This window comes from Neltuma alba, unplaced genomic scaffold, assembly GCF_004799145.2.
Source record: "Neltuma alba isolate B1F8T4 unplaced genomic scaffold, ASM479914v2 tig00012206_pilon, whole genome shotgun sequence".
NCBI classification, from domain to species: Eukaryota; Viridiplantae; Streptophyta; class Magnoliopsida; order Fabales; family Fabaceae; genus Neltuma; species Neltuma alba.
The window spans coordinates 74,909-91,183 of NW_021636742.1; the positions used below are offsets into that span (position 1 = coordinate 74,909).

At 29.5% G+C, this 16,275-nt stretch overlaps 1 protein-coding gene across 1 annotated transcript; it reads right to left on the reverse strand.

Moving 5' to 3' along the window:
• Window positions 1-4,598: 4,598 nt before the first annotated feature.
• LOC114724944 (uncharacterized) lies at window positions 4,599-15,697 on the reverse strand. The gene is made up of 4 exons (XM_028911413.1): window positions 15,574-15,697; window positions 5,870-6,107; window positions 5,536-5,710; window positions 4,599-4,845 (listed from the first exon to the last, which is right to left on the reverse strand). Exons 1-4 carry the CDS (start codon window positions 15,695-15,697, stop codon window positions 4,789-4,791), a joined length of 594 nt encoding a protein of 197 aa, XP_028767246.1. The 3' UTR covers window positions 4,599-4,788.
• Between the last annotated feature and the right edge of the window lie 578 nt (window positions 15,698-16,275).

Here is a 16,275-nt window from a genome sequence, read left to right on the forward strand (position 1 = left end):
CTAAAAGCTTGTGAATTTTGTGAATAATTTATTGGAAAGGGGAAATGGGGTTCTGACATTGCTATAGCAAAAATAACTCTCTTTTTTTCAATACCTGAAAAATTTATTTTTACTGGGCTTAATGAAAACGTCCTCCCTTTATGGGCCAATTAAAGTAGCAAGCCCCTTCAGATTTAAGGGAAACTTAATTTTTTTTTTTTTGAATTAATGAATTGGGATCTGACTAAAGTAATTGCATTCCGTTTTCACAATTTGATAGTTGGAAATTTATACTCCCTATTCTCTCTGTGTATGAGTAGAGATGGGGCTTTTATTCTACGAAAACCTGAGTTAGGCTCTATAAGGGTGATTTAGTCTCCCATTGTGGGAGTTAGGCCACCTAATCCCAAGTATATGTGAGTATGGATGTATTCACATCTATCAAACCAAGAAAAATGTTTCTGCAACACAAGGCAAGAATGGTGAAAAGATCAAACAGGAAGAGGAAAAGCAAAGAGAGGATATATCCATTGGGTTGGAGAGTCTCTTGTGCTAATAAAACACACTTCTTCTCACTTCTCTTGTATATGATTTATACATATGGGAGTCATAACAATGCATTTTCATTTGAGATTGGATATCATTAGTAGTTTCACACCACAGCATTTCACTCGACTTCTTATTAGTCAAAACCTTTCACAGGCAGCCTGCTCTATAATGTTGACCTTTCAATAAAAACACTAATTTTATGAACACAACTCTAAAGAAAGAGATCATCTTAAAAGACTAGTTTGTTATCCTTACAAGATATAGAGAATACGATCTGACATGAAGTACCATATTTTACTACTCTTCCGGTCCTTAATATAGGATCCATTTAACTAATTTGATTAGATTAAAGAAGTTAGATAAGTTAGTTAATTATAAAAATTGTGACATGTTTTTCCTAAAATACCATAATCATCTTTCTTAATACCCCTCTCTATCTTCTACTTGATTATGGTTGATGGAATATCTATAGAGGTAATTTAGAGAAAATTGATAAATATAAAAAATGGGTCTTATATTTAGGACCAAAACCAACTCAACAATTGGGTCCTATATTAAGGACCGGAGGAGTATTAAATTTACGATAGGCTTCTTTGGATGGGAATCAGCACCATGTCCCTAGAAACTAGAGGCCTAAAAATATCAATTTCTTCCGCGGGGATCTGCTTTAAAACTCCTACTTTGAGGGTTGATTCTCCTTCTGCTGTGCCAGAGAATGTCATTCAGCCAAAATGTCATATCATATAAATGAGCAGTCAACCTAATAATACCATACTTGATAAAACTGTTTTCCTTTATGTAAGGGAGACATCTTCAAATCCAGTTCATATCCATGACCCTGCAAATAAAACATTCTCTCAAAACGTATCCTTTTTTAAATGAAAAGACAAATGATATTAATAAAAAGATACAAAGTCTTAACTAACAATACAATCAAGGTCAAAAAATAATAATAATAACAACAATACAATGAGCAACAAGAAAATAAATCAGGAAAAGAGCTAAGAACTTAACATCTGTATGAGAAAATAAGCATAAGAAGGAAATGATGTCTTTCATAATGATATTCTTTTTATCCTGCTATTGTACTTTTAAGATGAGCAAACTAGTTCATATGGACCATGATTCTGATTGGAGAAGTACTAAAGGAGAAGAAGAGAAAAAATTCACAAAAACAATGATGGACCATAAACATTTATAATTGGAGAAAGAGTCACCAGTTTTCTCGAATCCATTGAAAATATTGAAGATAATGACCTTGAAATTACTTTTTTTTTTATTGCCTGAAAAAAATATCTTAGCACTAATAAACCGTGCCTCTTTCTCAATTAGACCTTTTCAAACAAAATAAATCATGCGAAAGACTAAGGATTTTCTTTATGAAAAAGGGACTCGTGTGTCTTTTAATAAAAATAATAAATAATAATCATAAAACTAGAAGAAATATTATACTCCTCCGGTCTTTAATGTAAGACCTATTTAACTAATTTGATTAGATTAAGGAAGTTAGGTAAGTTAGTTAATTATAAGAAAAGTGACAAATTTTTCCTAAAACACAATAATCATCTTTTTTAATACCTCCTCTCCCTTTTCTATTTGATTATGGTTGAGGGAGTATCTATAGGAGTAATTTAGAGAACATTGATAAATATGATAAATGGGTCTTATATTTAGGACCAAAACCAACTCAAAAATTGGGTCCTATATTAAGGACCGGAAGAGTATTTCATTACATATGAATTAAAAATTCATTGGAACGAAAAAAAAAAAAGAATTAAAAAGTCAATTTTAGCATTTCAGTCCACATGCACCGTATTCAGATTCCAAAACAAATCTGGATGTTCCACATCTTCGTCTTTGCAGCAAGAAATCTCATTTTGATTTATTAAAAAAAATTAATAGATGAAGAAGCCAAACTTGTTGTTTCTTGATGGGTTGTTGATCACAAATTGTCAAATGGAAGGTTGACCGTTAACCTTGGTTTATACGGTGAAAGGTTAGGCATCGAATTCAAAGAAAATAATATAATAAAATGATGAATTCCCCCACCAAGTCTTTGATTATTCCTAATTAAGTCTTCTGCCCCCCCCCCCCGGGAAACTATTCCTAATTAATTGGCAGTAACATATTCTAACCAATCCCATTCTACGGAAGAACCTACCCAGCCAGGCGGCGCAATTACCTTCCCCTTCTCTGTTAGGTCAACCATAAATTTTGTATAAAGTATGTCTACAAGGAGTAGGATTTCTTAATTCAACTTTTAGCATCCGTTTAAAATGACTTATAAATAATTTTGCAATTATCATTTATGAAATACGAGATAAATATACGAGAGAGGTTTTGTCTCAATTTATATAAAACGTGCCTATAAGTAATTTCAAACTTGATTCTAAACAGAACCTTGGTTGTTAGAACTTAGAACGTACTTATAATTGCAAACAAGTGTTCAGGTATAGTTCAGTTTCATTGCTTTGAGTTATTGCCGACAGTTCAGCTTTGAAGATCATTACACCCTGTCTATCAATTATTCTGTTTCATATTCCTTTTTGGAAGAGAGAGAAGAAAACATGAAGACGTCAATCCTTTTAGATGGAGGGTCAATATTAGAAATCGAATCGTACCGGGCTGTTTGTTGGGGAAGGAATGAACATAAGGAAATGGAATGGAGGTTGATGGGTTGACTTTAATTTTCTTTGCGACCAAGTAAGCGTGGGAAATTCAAATTTAAATGCACATATTAGATTCCAACAGGAGGACTCCACATAATGAAGGAAGAAATTGACAATCGTCAGAGACAGACAAACTGAAAAAAATGATTTGCAATAATAAAGAAGTTGGGTTTGTGGCATCCATCCGTGGGCGTAAAAAGAGGTAGAAATTCACGTCAAATAGGTACATAAATTTTTTTTAATAAATACAAATATTTTTTATTGAAAGCAATTATATTGGATGTTATATTAGATACTATGTAGTGGGACAAGGCTTTGTTATTGTTGTTATATTGGATACTAAATGTGTCATAGCAGGACTATTAGTTATAATACTACCTCCAGTTTTTAAAATAAGAGCTAGTTTGATTTTTATTTTGGTCCAAACATAAGACTTAAATCCACTTTATCTCTCATATTTATTTATTTATTTGGAAATAATCATTCTATTAATGATAGTTCTAACTAATAAATTTGATTAGAAAAGACAACACGTATTTATTATAAGTAACTAATTTAACTTATTTTTTAATTTATTTAGACTAGTTTTTATATTTAAGACTGCATGCAATATTAGGTTGTGACAGACAAACGCGGAGACAAAGAAGATATCTATGAGCTTAGACAAAGAAGATATTTAGGAGCTATTTTTTCTGGCGTCGTGAGAAGAAGGAGGTGCAGATTTGTTGTTTTCTTCAAAACATGCCAGGGAGTAGTGTTATAACAAATCTTTTGTCGGGGCACTACATTACCGCTCACTGATTTGAGTACTGCCCCATCAAGTCACCCACGTGCCATAAAACAACAACATTGACCACAATCAATCGAATGAAATTACACCTCCCAAAACAATTCACTCAATCACTCGTGCGCACCTCTCATTTGCATTGCCAAATCAATGTCAAAGAAATTGGCTTCTCTCTTTTGCCCTTAGTTTCCGCTGCCTCACCTCTACCCAAAATTAGACAACGTCGAATGTAAAATGATTAACGAACACTTTGTTTTGGGGCAAAATAACCTAAAATATTCATAGTCCTGGAAGCTGCAGCAGCAGCTAATACAAAGGAGAGCAGCCGCGTTTGTCAAAATCAACCCCCCCCCCTCTTCTATTTTCCTGACAAACTCAATTTTACTATCAGTTCGGTCTACGGATTGTAGTTGGTGACTTGGTGCTAGCATTACACAAGCCCCACGGAAATAAATTATGAAAAGTTAATTGGTTTTTTAATCAGTTAAAATAAAAAGTAAAAACTCGGGCACTTTATCCCAAAAAACAAACTCAAACTAGAATATACATTCAAAATAATACGCAATTTTTTCCAAAACGAAGCCTAAAATAAACAAAACAAAAAACAGCACAGATTTTGGATTCTAAACCATAATATATATACTTGGGATCATGGACTCGGTGACATTGTGCAAGCAATATATATAGTTCCAAGTTATTTAAAATAAAATAAAGCAGTCACAAAACCAAAAAAGAAGACTTAAAACGAGTAACAATATTTCACTGTGTTCCGGGTTAAACATGCTTGAATCATCCTGTGCACCATCAATGTCTTCTCAGAAGCACGCATCCAAAAGGCAGCAACAGCAAAGAGCAGCCAAACTGCACAAATCAAGAATTTCAAACATCAAAATCAGAACCCACACAAACTTGACAAACCCATCAATTCAAATTTTGAGAACTATGAGAAGAAGGAAAAATTTGCATCCTGATCCTTATTATTTTTTCACACCATATTCTTATATATTCATCTCCATCCCTTTACTGAGTATCCCACGCAGAATTTTGGCCACTCAAGGAATTTAAGAGGGCTAATCAGACCCACATTGAAGAGAAAATTCTAATTAGCTAATTCCCAAAAACAGGTTTCGTGATTTGAGTAATCAAGCAATAAGCGGAATCACGAAGAAGATCTGAATCTAAATATTGTTGCGCATTGGCCACCAAACAATTTGATTTCTCTTTTCATAATTTTAACGCATGCGAAAAGAATCTGTAAGCCCACCGAAAGGACGAAAACACCCTCTACCTAAAATATCGCAAAAGCTGGAAAACCATGTGCCTAGCGTAACTCAATACAACCCAAACCGAGTTGGAAACCTATCCACATCATCATCCACCATGAGTTCCTTGCTTGACCCACACTCACAGCAACAGTTAATGGATCCGCACCGTATAGCACACGGTGACCGGCACCGGCGAGACAGTCATCTTGCCGCCAATCACCAGATCACGCCCGATTTGACTCTCTAAGGCTCAAATTTCTCAGAGAGAGAGAGAGAGAGAGCTTACCATCCTTCCAAACAACCAGGTCCCGTTGAACTTTGCTGCTGAGGCGGAGGCTGCTGATACTGAGGTGCATACGGAGGCGGATATCCTTGCTGAGGATAAGACGGCGGAGGATATCCCTGTGGCGGATATCCCGGTGGCGGATAAGCGTCCTTCGCATATCCCTCGGGAGGATAACCTGTTCACACATCCAAACATCACAATCAAAACCTAAACCCAACAGATCCGAATCCCAAAAGCCCCCAATCTCAAACCTAGCAGATCAACAAAGCACACCGACATGCAAATCAAAAAGACCACAAAATCGAAACAGAAAACTCAGGTAGAGTCGACGAACCTTGTGGCGGCGGAACTCCCACCGGCGGCTGCTGCTGGTTGTAGTAACTCATCTTCGCCGAAAATTGACGCCTCTGTTGAACCTTTTTCTGCGGCTGTTGGAGGGAACTGCTTTGTTTTTGTGCACAATTGTGAAGCCGAAGGGAAGAATCGGTAGTATTTATCCGAGAAAAGGTCGTGGGTGATTATATTCAGGACGTGACCAACGAATGACCCAATAAAATAAATAAATAAATAAACTATTTCACAGGGAGTGCGGGAAGAAGCCGTTCCGATAATGACACGTCAGCAATTTATCAGTTGCCTTAAAGATGACTCCACGATCGACGGTCCCGATGCGTGTTTTCTTGTCTATTTAAAATAATAATAATAATAATAATAATTTGCTTTCGTATCTGTTTTCAAATTTGTCATACAATAGTAATGGTGGGCCCCATGTAAGATCTCGGTTAAAATGCTTAATTTTGTGCTATTGCGGAGAAAAAAAAGTCATAAGAGCATGGGCAGAGCGCGTTGGATACGCGTACGATATTTTAATTATATTTTGTGATTTCCGATAAAAAAAAAGTTTAAAAAAAACTACTCTATTTAATTCTCAATTTATCACTAATTACCGATCGCATGGTATCTAAGATCTAAGATAGTCGGGAGCGGACACTGTACACCAAAAATTTAGATTTTCGATGATGTAGTTAATCTGCCTAGTATTGCTGATAAGGCACCCGTTAGATTTTCCACTAATCTTAAATAAATCATCTATTAGCAATAAATCAATTAATCCTGCGGAATTTCCGCCACAGACACTGAAAAATTTAGATACAAATACCCAACATATGAATCCAGAAAGTTATGCTTTTGCTATGACAAGTTTATATTTAAATTCATTAAATTTGAAATACGTATATAAGGCTAACTTATTTCAATTGGTAGTGCTTATTAATTTCTCATAATTTATTATAGAATTAAGGTGTAATTTTGACCATGATCTTATTTTTTAAATATAATTTTACCTCTAATCTTTTAATGGTGCAATTTTGCCCCTACTTTTTAGATGTAATTTTGCCTCTCAAAGTCAAAATTGCATCTAAAAAAAACTAAGATCAAAATTACATCACTAAAAAGATCAGAAACAAAATTACACCTGAAAAATAAAATCAAAGTTGAAATTGTATATTAAAACTCTATATTATATATTATTTAATTTTATTTATTTTTTTATTATATTATTTGTTTTTATAGGATTTTTTTTTTCAAGATATATCTCGTGTGATAGCCTGTTCTTTTTTTTTATTACTCCATTTTTTTAAAAAATTTTATCCAAACATTAGATTGATTTTTTTAACTGAACATAATGCAAAGATAACGAATGACTAACCAGTATCCAATTATTCATAACCTTACAGGATGATCCTTTTGATCCCGACGTTTTTTTTAAAGGAATATAAATTTGGATAAGATAATATTTTTGTGAGATATAATTATTTTTCAATAAAAAAAACTAATTTCTTGTTTCTTGACCATTTGTTGTTCCCGTATGGTCAAACCTAACTCATGACCACTGCCTTCAGCAACGCGCAAAATTTAATAATTGTTCAATCAAATTAATATAAAAAAAATAGTGCACATCAATAGAACATTGTTATTTGCTTAGCCCTTTATTGTTCCTAAATAAACATTCCATTATCTTTTTTCTTCGAAATTACAAATCTTGCTTGTATAAGAAAATAATATATTTGATAAATTATTCAATAAATAATAGTTGGCAGTAAACATCATAAGAATCTTTTATACTGCCTTTTAAAGTCATCTTATTTCAAACAAGAATAATATAATATTAAAAAGTTCAAAAGAATCAAACACCATCAGGAAAAAACACATGCATATATTAAATATTTAGTTTACATCACTTTGAAAAGCAAATAGTTATTCATAAAAACCAATAAAATTAGTTCAATTAATTATTTATAATAAATATGTGTTAATTTTTTTAAATTACCATTTCTAACCATATGCAGTAGAATTACTCTTTGGTAGGAATTCCCTTAACACGTAGAATAAATAAAAATACTTTAAAAAAATATAAATTTTAGAGACAAATTATACTGGGGTCTTGTATTTAGAATAAAATTTAATTTTAAATAACTTTAATACTACCTCTAGTCCTTAGTATAATAAATAGTATGACATTCAATTTAGTTTTAGATATAAAACATCAATCCACTTTATCTTTCATATTTATTAATTTTTTTCAAGGTAGTCATTACAGCAGATGCACATGTTAAAGGTTTAATTAAATGACAGTTCTAGCTGATACACATGATTAGTAAGGGTATTTTAATAAAGATAACACCTATTTATTATAAGCAACTAATTTTTTTTAATATATCCGGGAAAAGGAGAGGGGGAAAAATTAAGGCAAAATTCTAATTTAAGCCTACACTTTTAACAAATTCTTAATTAGGCCAAGAGGTCTAACTAGGGATTTCTAAATGTTGCTAAAAGAACAAAATGCCCTTCATAATTAAAAAACCTAATTTTAGTTTTAATTCTTTTAATTGAATTTAACTAACATGTTTTTTTCTTTAAACATTATCACATGAAAATTTGGCCAAAAACATTATCATATAAAAAACAAAAAAAGAAAAATAACGATTATAGCCCATAAAAAATAATTGAAAATTCAAGATAAAAAAATACATAATTTCTAGATATCTATAGAATTGCAAAAATATGGGAACTAATAAAAATTTTATGATTTCAAATGTAAAAGATTAACAAGATCAAAGATTTTTTTTTGTGTGAGAAAAAGACCAAATCAAATATTCATGGAATTCTTGAATATCTATCAAAATTAATTTTACTATTTCACAACTTACAGTGAGACTCATTAATTCATCTTCAATTTTTCGGTTTTTAACATTTATTCAATATCAAATTTTTATTATATAAAAAAATGAAAGGCTATAAATTCTTGAGTTGACATAAGGTTCACAATTACAAAACACACCTTTGACATAAAATCTAAGAAAGACCACGTCCTTATTAGTAAATCTACTAGAATAATTAAAACTAAAATTAGATTTACACCTACATTCAATTTTCCTTTTTGATTACAAAGAGGCATTCCGGTCTTTTAGCAACATTTGAAAATCCCTAATAAGGCCTCGTAGCCTAATTAGGAATTCGTTAAAAGTATAAGCCTTAATTGAAATTTCATTATTTTAGATAGATTTAATTGGGATTTTTCCAAAAGTTAATGAGTTTGATTTTAAAAAAAAAATTGAATAAGCAAAGTTAAAAGTTTTTAATTAATTTTTATTAACTTTTTATATTATTTCTTCTTTTTTGTTAAAATTTTAAAACTCCACTTCTCCTATTTTTCAAATACAGCTTATCCCATTTTTCTCATACTTTCCTCATACCAAATAGCAGCCGGTATTAAGGATAGGAAGGATTTAGTCTTAATTATTGGAGGCAGCAACACACTAGTGCAAAATATGAGAAGGAAGCCGCCACGAGGAGGCGCCTCAATAATGGAGGAATTAGACAGCGGTATTTTGTTGGGTGCTTCCCCGGATAAGCACCAATTAGAACCAGGTGGAACGTTGGTTTGGGCCCACTTCTAAGAATTTGACTACTAGTTTTGAATGTTGAAATCCATCTTTGACCATTTACTTTACGTACCCGCTATTAATTAATTCTAATTTTAATTCAAATCAGAATCGGATTAATTTATTAATTGGGAGAAATCCCTTATAAGGCTTACAATTCTTAATGAAAAATCTGGTTAAAAATTTTTTAATGAAGAATGCCTAAATTTAATATATTCCATATTCAAAGAGTTAACCTGAATATTGAAAGAGTGCCAAAACCTGATCCCGTCAACTCTGTTTGATAATGGGAGCTGTCTAATCCAGATGAGCCAAAACATTTTTGAGGTGCTTTATTAAGCATGAGGTAGCGAGTTTCATCTTTCTTAATACCCCTCATCCTCTTTTATTTAATTATAGTTGAAGGAGTATCCATAAAGATAATTTAGAAAAAAAATTAATAAATATGAAAAATGAGTCTTATATTTAGGACGAAAACCAACTCAACAATTGGGTCTTATATTAAGGACCGGAGAAGTAGTTCTTAACTATAGAAGATAATATTGCTATGATTTTTAATTTTTAAAACAAATTTGCATAAAAAAAATTCCGACCGCTGAACACTTTTAAGTGAGAATTTTTGAGATAAATTTACAACTTAACCTATTTTTATATACAGAAAATAGGGGTGCTCTGCAAATTCCCTCCGCATAAAATACTAATACTTTGATTTAGATATTTCTCACCAGAAAAATATGTAATGGTGAATTTTCTCCAATTTTTCCTTAATATTTTTAATTTGTGTTATTAACATTAAAGTATAGAAAATTTTGAATGAAGGGGGCATAAATAAAAGGCAAATAAAACATATGGAAAGCGGTTGAGACATGTACGTCACAACTGGCCATGTGCAAAAAATTGTTGGGATTCTTTAAGAATTCTGTTGTCAGTGTCGTTAATTGCCCTTTCTTGTTCCTTTTCAAACCAATACTCCAAAGCTTACACACATTTTAATAATAATAATAACATAGTCTAATAATAAAGCCATGGTTCCATTATTATGTTGAAAGCTATCTGCAAATTAAAATTACGTGTTTGATGCTTCCCCTTGGTTCTTTTACTTTAATTTTATTATTATAGTATTATATTTCAGAATGGAAGGGCAACTTAACGTTCCAAAAATACGGTCATTAATGTTTATAATGTATTATTACCTTTGATAGCTAATATAAGAGGTTAAATTTAATTTAATCATAAATATAATATCTTAATTCATTTTGTTTTTCAATTTTTTTTCCTAAACTATAAAAATTTAAATCAATGTGTAATTTCAATACAAATGATTTAATAAAGTGTTTTAAAAAATCTAACAAATATTTTTAATAAATAACTAATTTAACTGTTTTTTTAATATATTTAAATTAACTAAGTAAATCTTATATTGACAAGAGAATGCTAAATTACTTCAAAGTTCAAAGGATGCGAAGCAAATCAAAAGTATAATATTACTTCCGATTCTTAATATAAGAGCTAGTCGACTAATTTGAGTAGATTAAAAAAATTAGTTATTTCTAATAAATAAGTATTGCCTTTCTTAAAATATCCTTGTTAATCAAACATATTGATTATAACTATTATTATTACAAAAATTACCTTAAAAATAGATAAATATGATAAATAAATAAATTATAATCTTATATTTAATATCAAAATAAAAATCAGATGAGTTTTTATATTAAAGATAAAAAGCAGTAGTTAAGACAAGACTAAATACGCATTTACCGGCTCCAGTGCCAATCTCATCCTCGTTCAGTTGATTGGGAACTGGGAACCCTGTCCGTTGTCTAGCTGCCAATAAAATATATTTTGTGTATGTTTAGCCGTTTGGGATAACATTAAAAAAAAAAAAACTCAAAAATCAGTTCGAATAAAAAAAAAGATTAGATAGATTAAAAAAAATAATGCGCTTTCTTTAAATTTAAATCTTTTAAAACTTACTTTTTAATTATTATCCAAACAAAATTTTTATTAAACTGATTTTTTTATAAAAATATATTCAAATATAAAGCATATCGTATTAATTATATTTTATCCTAATTTTATTATATAAAGTTCAGTTAAAATAAAAATCACTTTTACCAATATTAATCCAAACACATCCTTAATAATATTTTTTGTTACATGTTTCTTATTTGTTATTCAAGTAAAATTTTAGTTAATAGTAAATTTATCATGGATTCTAGTTTATTATAATATATTGATTGAATTTTTTTTATTATAAAAATTGTTCAATTTTATAGAAACATGTTCTGCTTAATTCTCATAATTTTAGAATATTTCACTTTAATTAATGTAGTTCAAATTGAAACGAGAACATGATTATAAAGAAAAAATGTGAACAAAAAATGTTGAAAAAAAAAGAGGAAGAGGATCAAAATATTTAATATTGAGTTCTCTCACATGAGTTGTAGTTTTGGGGGCATGTATAATTATTAATTATTAATTATATGATATATTTGAAAAAATGCGTTGGCAAAAGAAAATTAAAAAAAATTGATGGTGCATGCGTGTGAACATGCGTTTTTTTTACCGGTTCGAGGTGTGCCCACTTGAGTTTGTTTATCAATCGTACTACTTCTTTTTTTTTATTTTGCCAACGTTTATTATGTATTTCTTAGCTCTTAAGAAACTCGCACTTTTATAAATTAAAAATATTTCTGCACAAGGTTGAAGCGAGCTATTTTATATGATTAAAAACATTAAAAAAATTATGGAAAATATCACTCTTGTTCGTATTAATCACTACGTGATAATTAATATACTGAATCTCTAGTCAAATTTCATACAAGTTTATCATTTATTTATTATTATGTTGTTTTTTTTCTCATGAGGTATATTATATGTTAAATAGTGATAAAGTTAGAATGTTATTAAATTCTAAATGAAAATTAATAAAATTTAATATTTTTATTGATCTATATAATAAAACATGAAGGTGTTGTGGGGGGTACGTCACAACTGGGCATGCGCCCAAAAAACAAATGGTTATAATAATTCAATCTTGAGACTTATTTTTCCACTGTCGTTAATGGGGAAGTAACGTTATTGGGAACAATAATAATACTTTAAGACTTTAAAACCTTAAAAATATCGATCTTAAGATATTTTTAATTTCCTTTTTTTTTAGGATATATAGTTTTTTTTTCTAATGACATTTGAAAAGGTGATTGTAATTTCTGTGTTGCAATTTTCCGCCATGCTTTTGCTGCAGCGAGGAGACAAAAGTTTCAAAATAAACTAAAGGCCAAGGCATTTTAAGGCTGCAAAATAGATGCCAAAACTCAACTCAAAGGTTAGTCCTTTTTTTTGGAGGGGTTGGATTTGGCAGCTTATGGCTTGTCTGATCGAGCAAAAAAACGTAAAAAATTGGGCTAGGCTAAACTTGGTTTAGGCAATCCAAGACTTCAATTTGCCTTTTCAAAAAAAAAACAATTTTTTGAAAAAAAAAAGAACATTCAAATGATAAAATATTAAAAAGATCTCACTCAAACCGACCAAGCCAGACTATTTGGTATGATCACTTAGTCTAGAACTTGATCCAACCAATCCGGTTCAATTTGATTATATGATTTATTTAGACCGAATTGGACAGAGCCACTGAGTGCATACCCCTAATTCTAATCTTGCATAATTGTTTTTTCTTTATGAGTATACATCTAATTAAAATTTGATGCAATTTTTATTCTTCCCTTCTCAATTTGAAATTTGAAAATCCTGTAAATTATCACTTCATCGGATGTGAAAGGATGACAAAAATATAATAGCCCAATGGGATTTGCGATAGAAAATATAACTTATTTTCAATCTAATTTTTAGAAAAGTCATATTGAGTAATGTGATTTGTGTTTGGACTAATTTTCATAAAAGTTATTTTGTAAAGAAAAAACTGTTTGAATTATGATTGAATAAATAAGTTTAGATTTTAAAATGACTAAAATGGGTATGACTTTCATTAAATAATGAAAAAGGATTAAAATTATGAATTTATAAAATATGATAATTTTAAATTATTATAATAGAAAAACGTTGTATTTAATGAATAAAATACATTTAAATTAGAAATCAAATTAATGTGAAAATTTTTAACCAAATAATATTGCATAATTAATTGGATTATATATTTTGCATAATTTATGTAAATATAAAATAAAAATAATATTAAAAATTAAAAATATTAAAATACTGTTAAAAATTATTTTTAATTAAGAAAATATTAAAAATAAATAACTAAAATTGATTGGGATGTACATGAAATATATAGAGAAAAATATAAGAACAATATAAACATAAGAGCAAAAATATCTTTTAATTCTAAAAAACTAGTTTTGCATAAGTCATAAGTAAGCTTTAGATGCTTTTGCAATCATATTTAAAAAATCAGATTTTAACTCATAAGTCAGATTAGCCAAAAGTTAGTTCTCAAATTTACAACTATGCACAATATAATATAATATTAGCCAAAAGTCAGTGTGTGTGTGTGTGAAAGCTCTTTTTTCTCGACCAAAACGTCGTACCAAACAGCACAATATAATAAAACTAAGCACACATTCACACGCTCCCTTGTCGATGTCATCCTTGTTAAATTTATTGGTACCTTGAACCTGGTCCCCTGTCTTGTTAATTATACCGGGCCTCACGATCTGTCCATGTGCTTCTTATTTGTTAATATATTTTTGCTCCATTTTTATTATTTATTTCTTCACTCCACAGTATAAATATGATTTAACTCTCATATATCAATTAAAAAATACTACCTCCTCTCCTTAATATAATATAAAAATATAGAAGCATAAAAGCTAATTGAAAATTGTATATGGTTCTATATATAAAATTTCAATTCACTTTGTTTTTTTTTCTTCTTTTGAAATATCTCTAATGATTATAAAAGGTTCATTTATTAAGATAATTTTAATGAACATAATTAAATATGATAATTTAATAAAGTCAATATATATGTATTATAATTAACTAAACTTAGGTATTGTCTTTAATTTCTCCAAATTAATTATTTAGCTATTATGATAAGAATCGGAGGTGGTAATAGTCAAATGAAGGTCATATTATTAGATATGTAAAAATTTGAAAAATTTTTGTAAATATATGTTATACATTAATTATAATAAATTAATTAATTGCACAATTTTTCGGATTAGAAGTTATATGGCATCCGCTAACTGATAGATAGCGATTGATTCTCTTAAAACATAAAGATCATTTAAGTGAATCTTCCCTCTTCTAACAAAATATTTTTTCCACTAACTCTTGATTTCTTTAAATTAATTAAAGCTGGCTTATAAATAGGAATATACATGGTATATATGAAAGCATAAATCACTACTAGAAGAAAATTGGAGAAAAGGACATAGGGACGAAAATAGGTCAGGACATTATCAGGAGTTTACAGTCCGGCCTGATTGGGGCTTGGCATGGCCTAACTTATTTGTTAAATAAGTTAGGCCTAAGGCCTATTTAGAGGCCTTTTAAAATAAACGTTTTAGGCTTTTACATTTAAAATCTGGCTTGAAAGCCTACGGATCTAACATAATTAATTTTTTAAAATTTATTTCATTATATGTATCAAAATATTTAGGTTTTTAAGTGTATCAAAAGCCCATATTTATGTAGGTTTTAGTAAGCTCAGAGGTTATTTACAGTTTTTTTTTTGACTAAGTATAAGTATTTTCTTATTGAAAATAATTCTATTCGAGACGCTATAGGAGTAAAAGTACAATTCCACTACGTGTAGTTTATTCTGCTGTAAATTAAACTCATATGATTTACAACAGACTTAAATGATGAGCTAATTTATTATTAACTTTTTAATAAATTTTAGATATAACGTAATCCATTGATATGTTAATCTTGTTTACATCGAAGCTAACTTATCTAGAATTTGCAACATGTTATATATCACACACACAAAATTCAAATGTTACATAATTTTTCCCTTTTTATTTTATTTTTATTATTTATTGGGGCTGCTAATGCAAAACAAGGTTAAGTCCAATGATTTTGTGCTTGTATAAGACAAAAATTTTTATTATGGTTTAAATACCCATTTCCTCAATTATTGGGCTATCTTGGCCCAGTCCACATAAGCTAGATAATGGGCCGTTGTCATAGGAGGGCAAAGCCCGGTTAGCCCGTTTTTCAGAGCTCCATGATTTTGTTTCTCTCATATGGCGTTATTGTTTCAATTAATTCAGGAACAGCATGAGAGGAGAGCGTAAAATTTCATGAAGTGTTATTTAAAATAGAAGTGGACTTCCACCTTGTTTTTTGGGAAAAAAAATTAATTTCAATTTTTTTTATAAGATTGAATGCATATTTGTTTAGTTATGATCAATGAAAATAAAATTTACTGTTCTCTATTATTATTGGTGCATGTTAAAAAATTCAATATATTTTACTTGTAATAAATACATAGATATAATGCATATTTTTAATTTACATTATTTGAGGATTTTTAATTCAATAAATAAAAATATATTAAGAAGGTAAGTTATGATTGCAAATTTTAACATGATTCAAGCAAGATCGGTATATCTTAGTTGTAATTTGAGAATTAAAAAAAAAAGGATGAAATCCTAGAATTAATAAGATTGTTATAGTTTATCTTTAAAAAAAAATTGGAAATGGATAAAATTAAAACACAACATTCTTGAAATCATATACATGGAAACACAAGGATTAATGGCCAAAAAAGATAAACCGGCGATACCATATTTTCCTGAATTAATAGTACTAAATATTAATA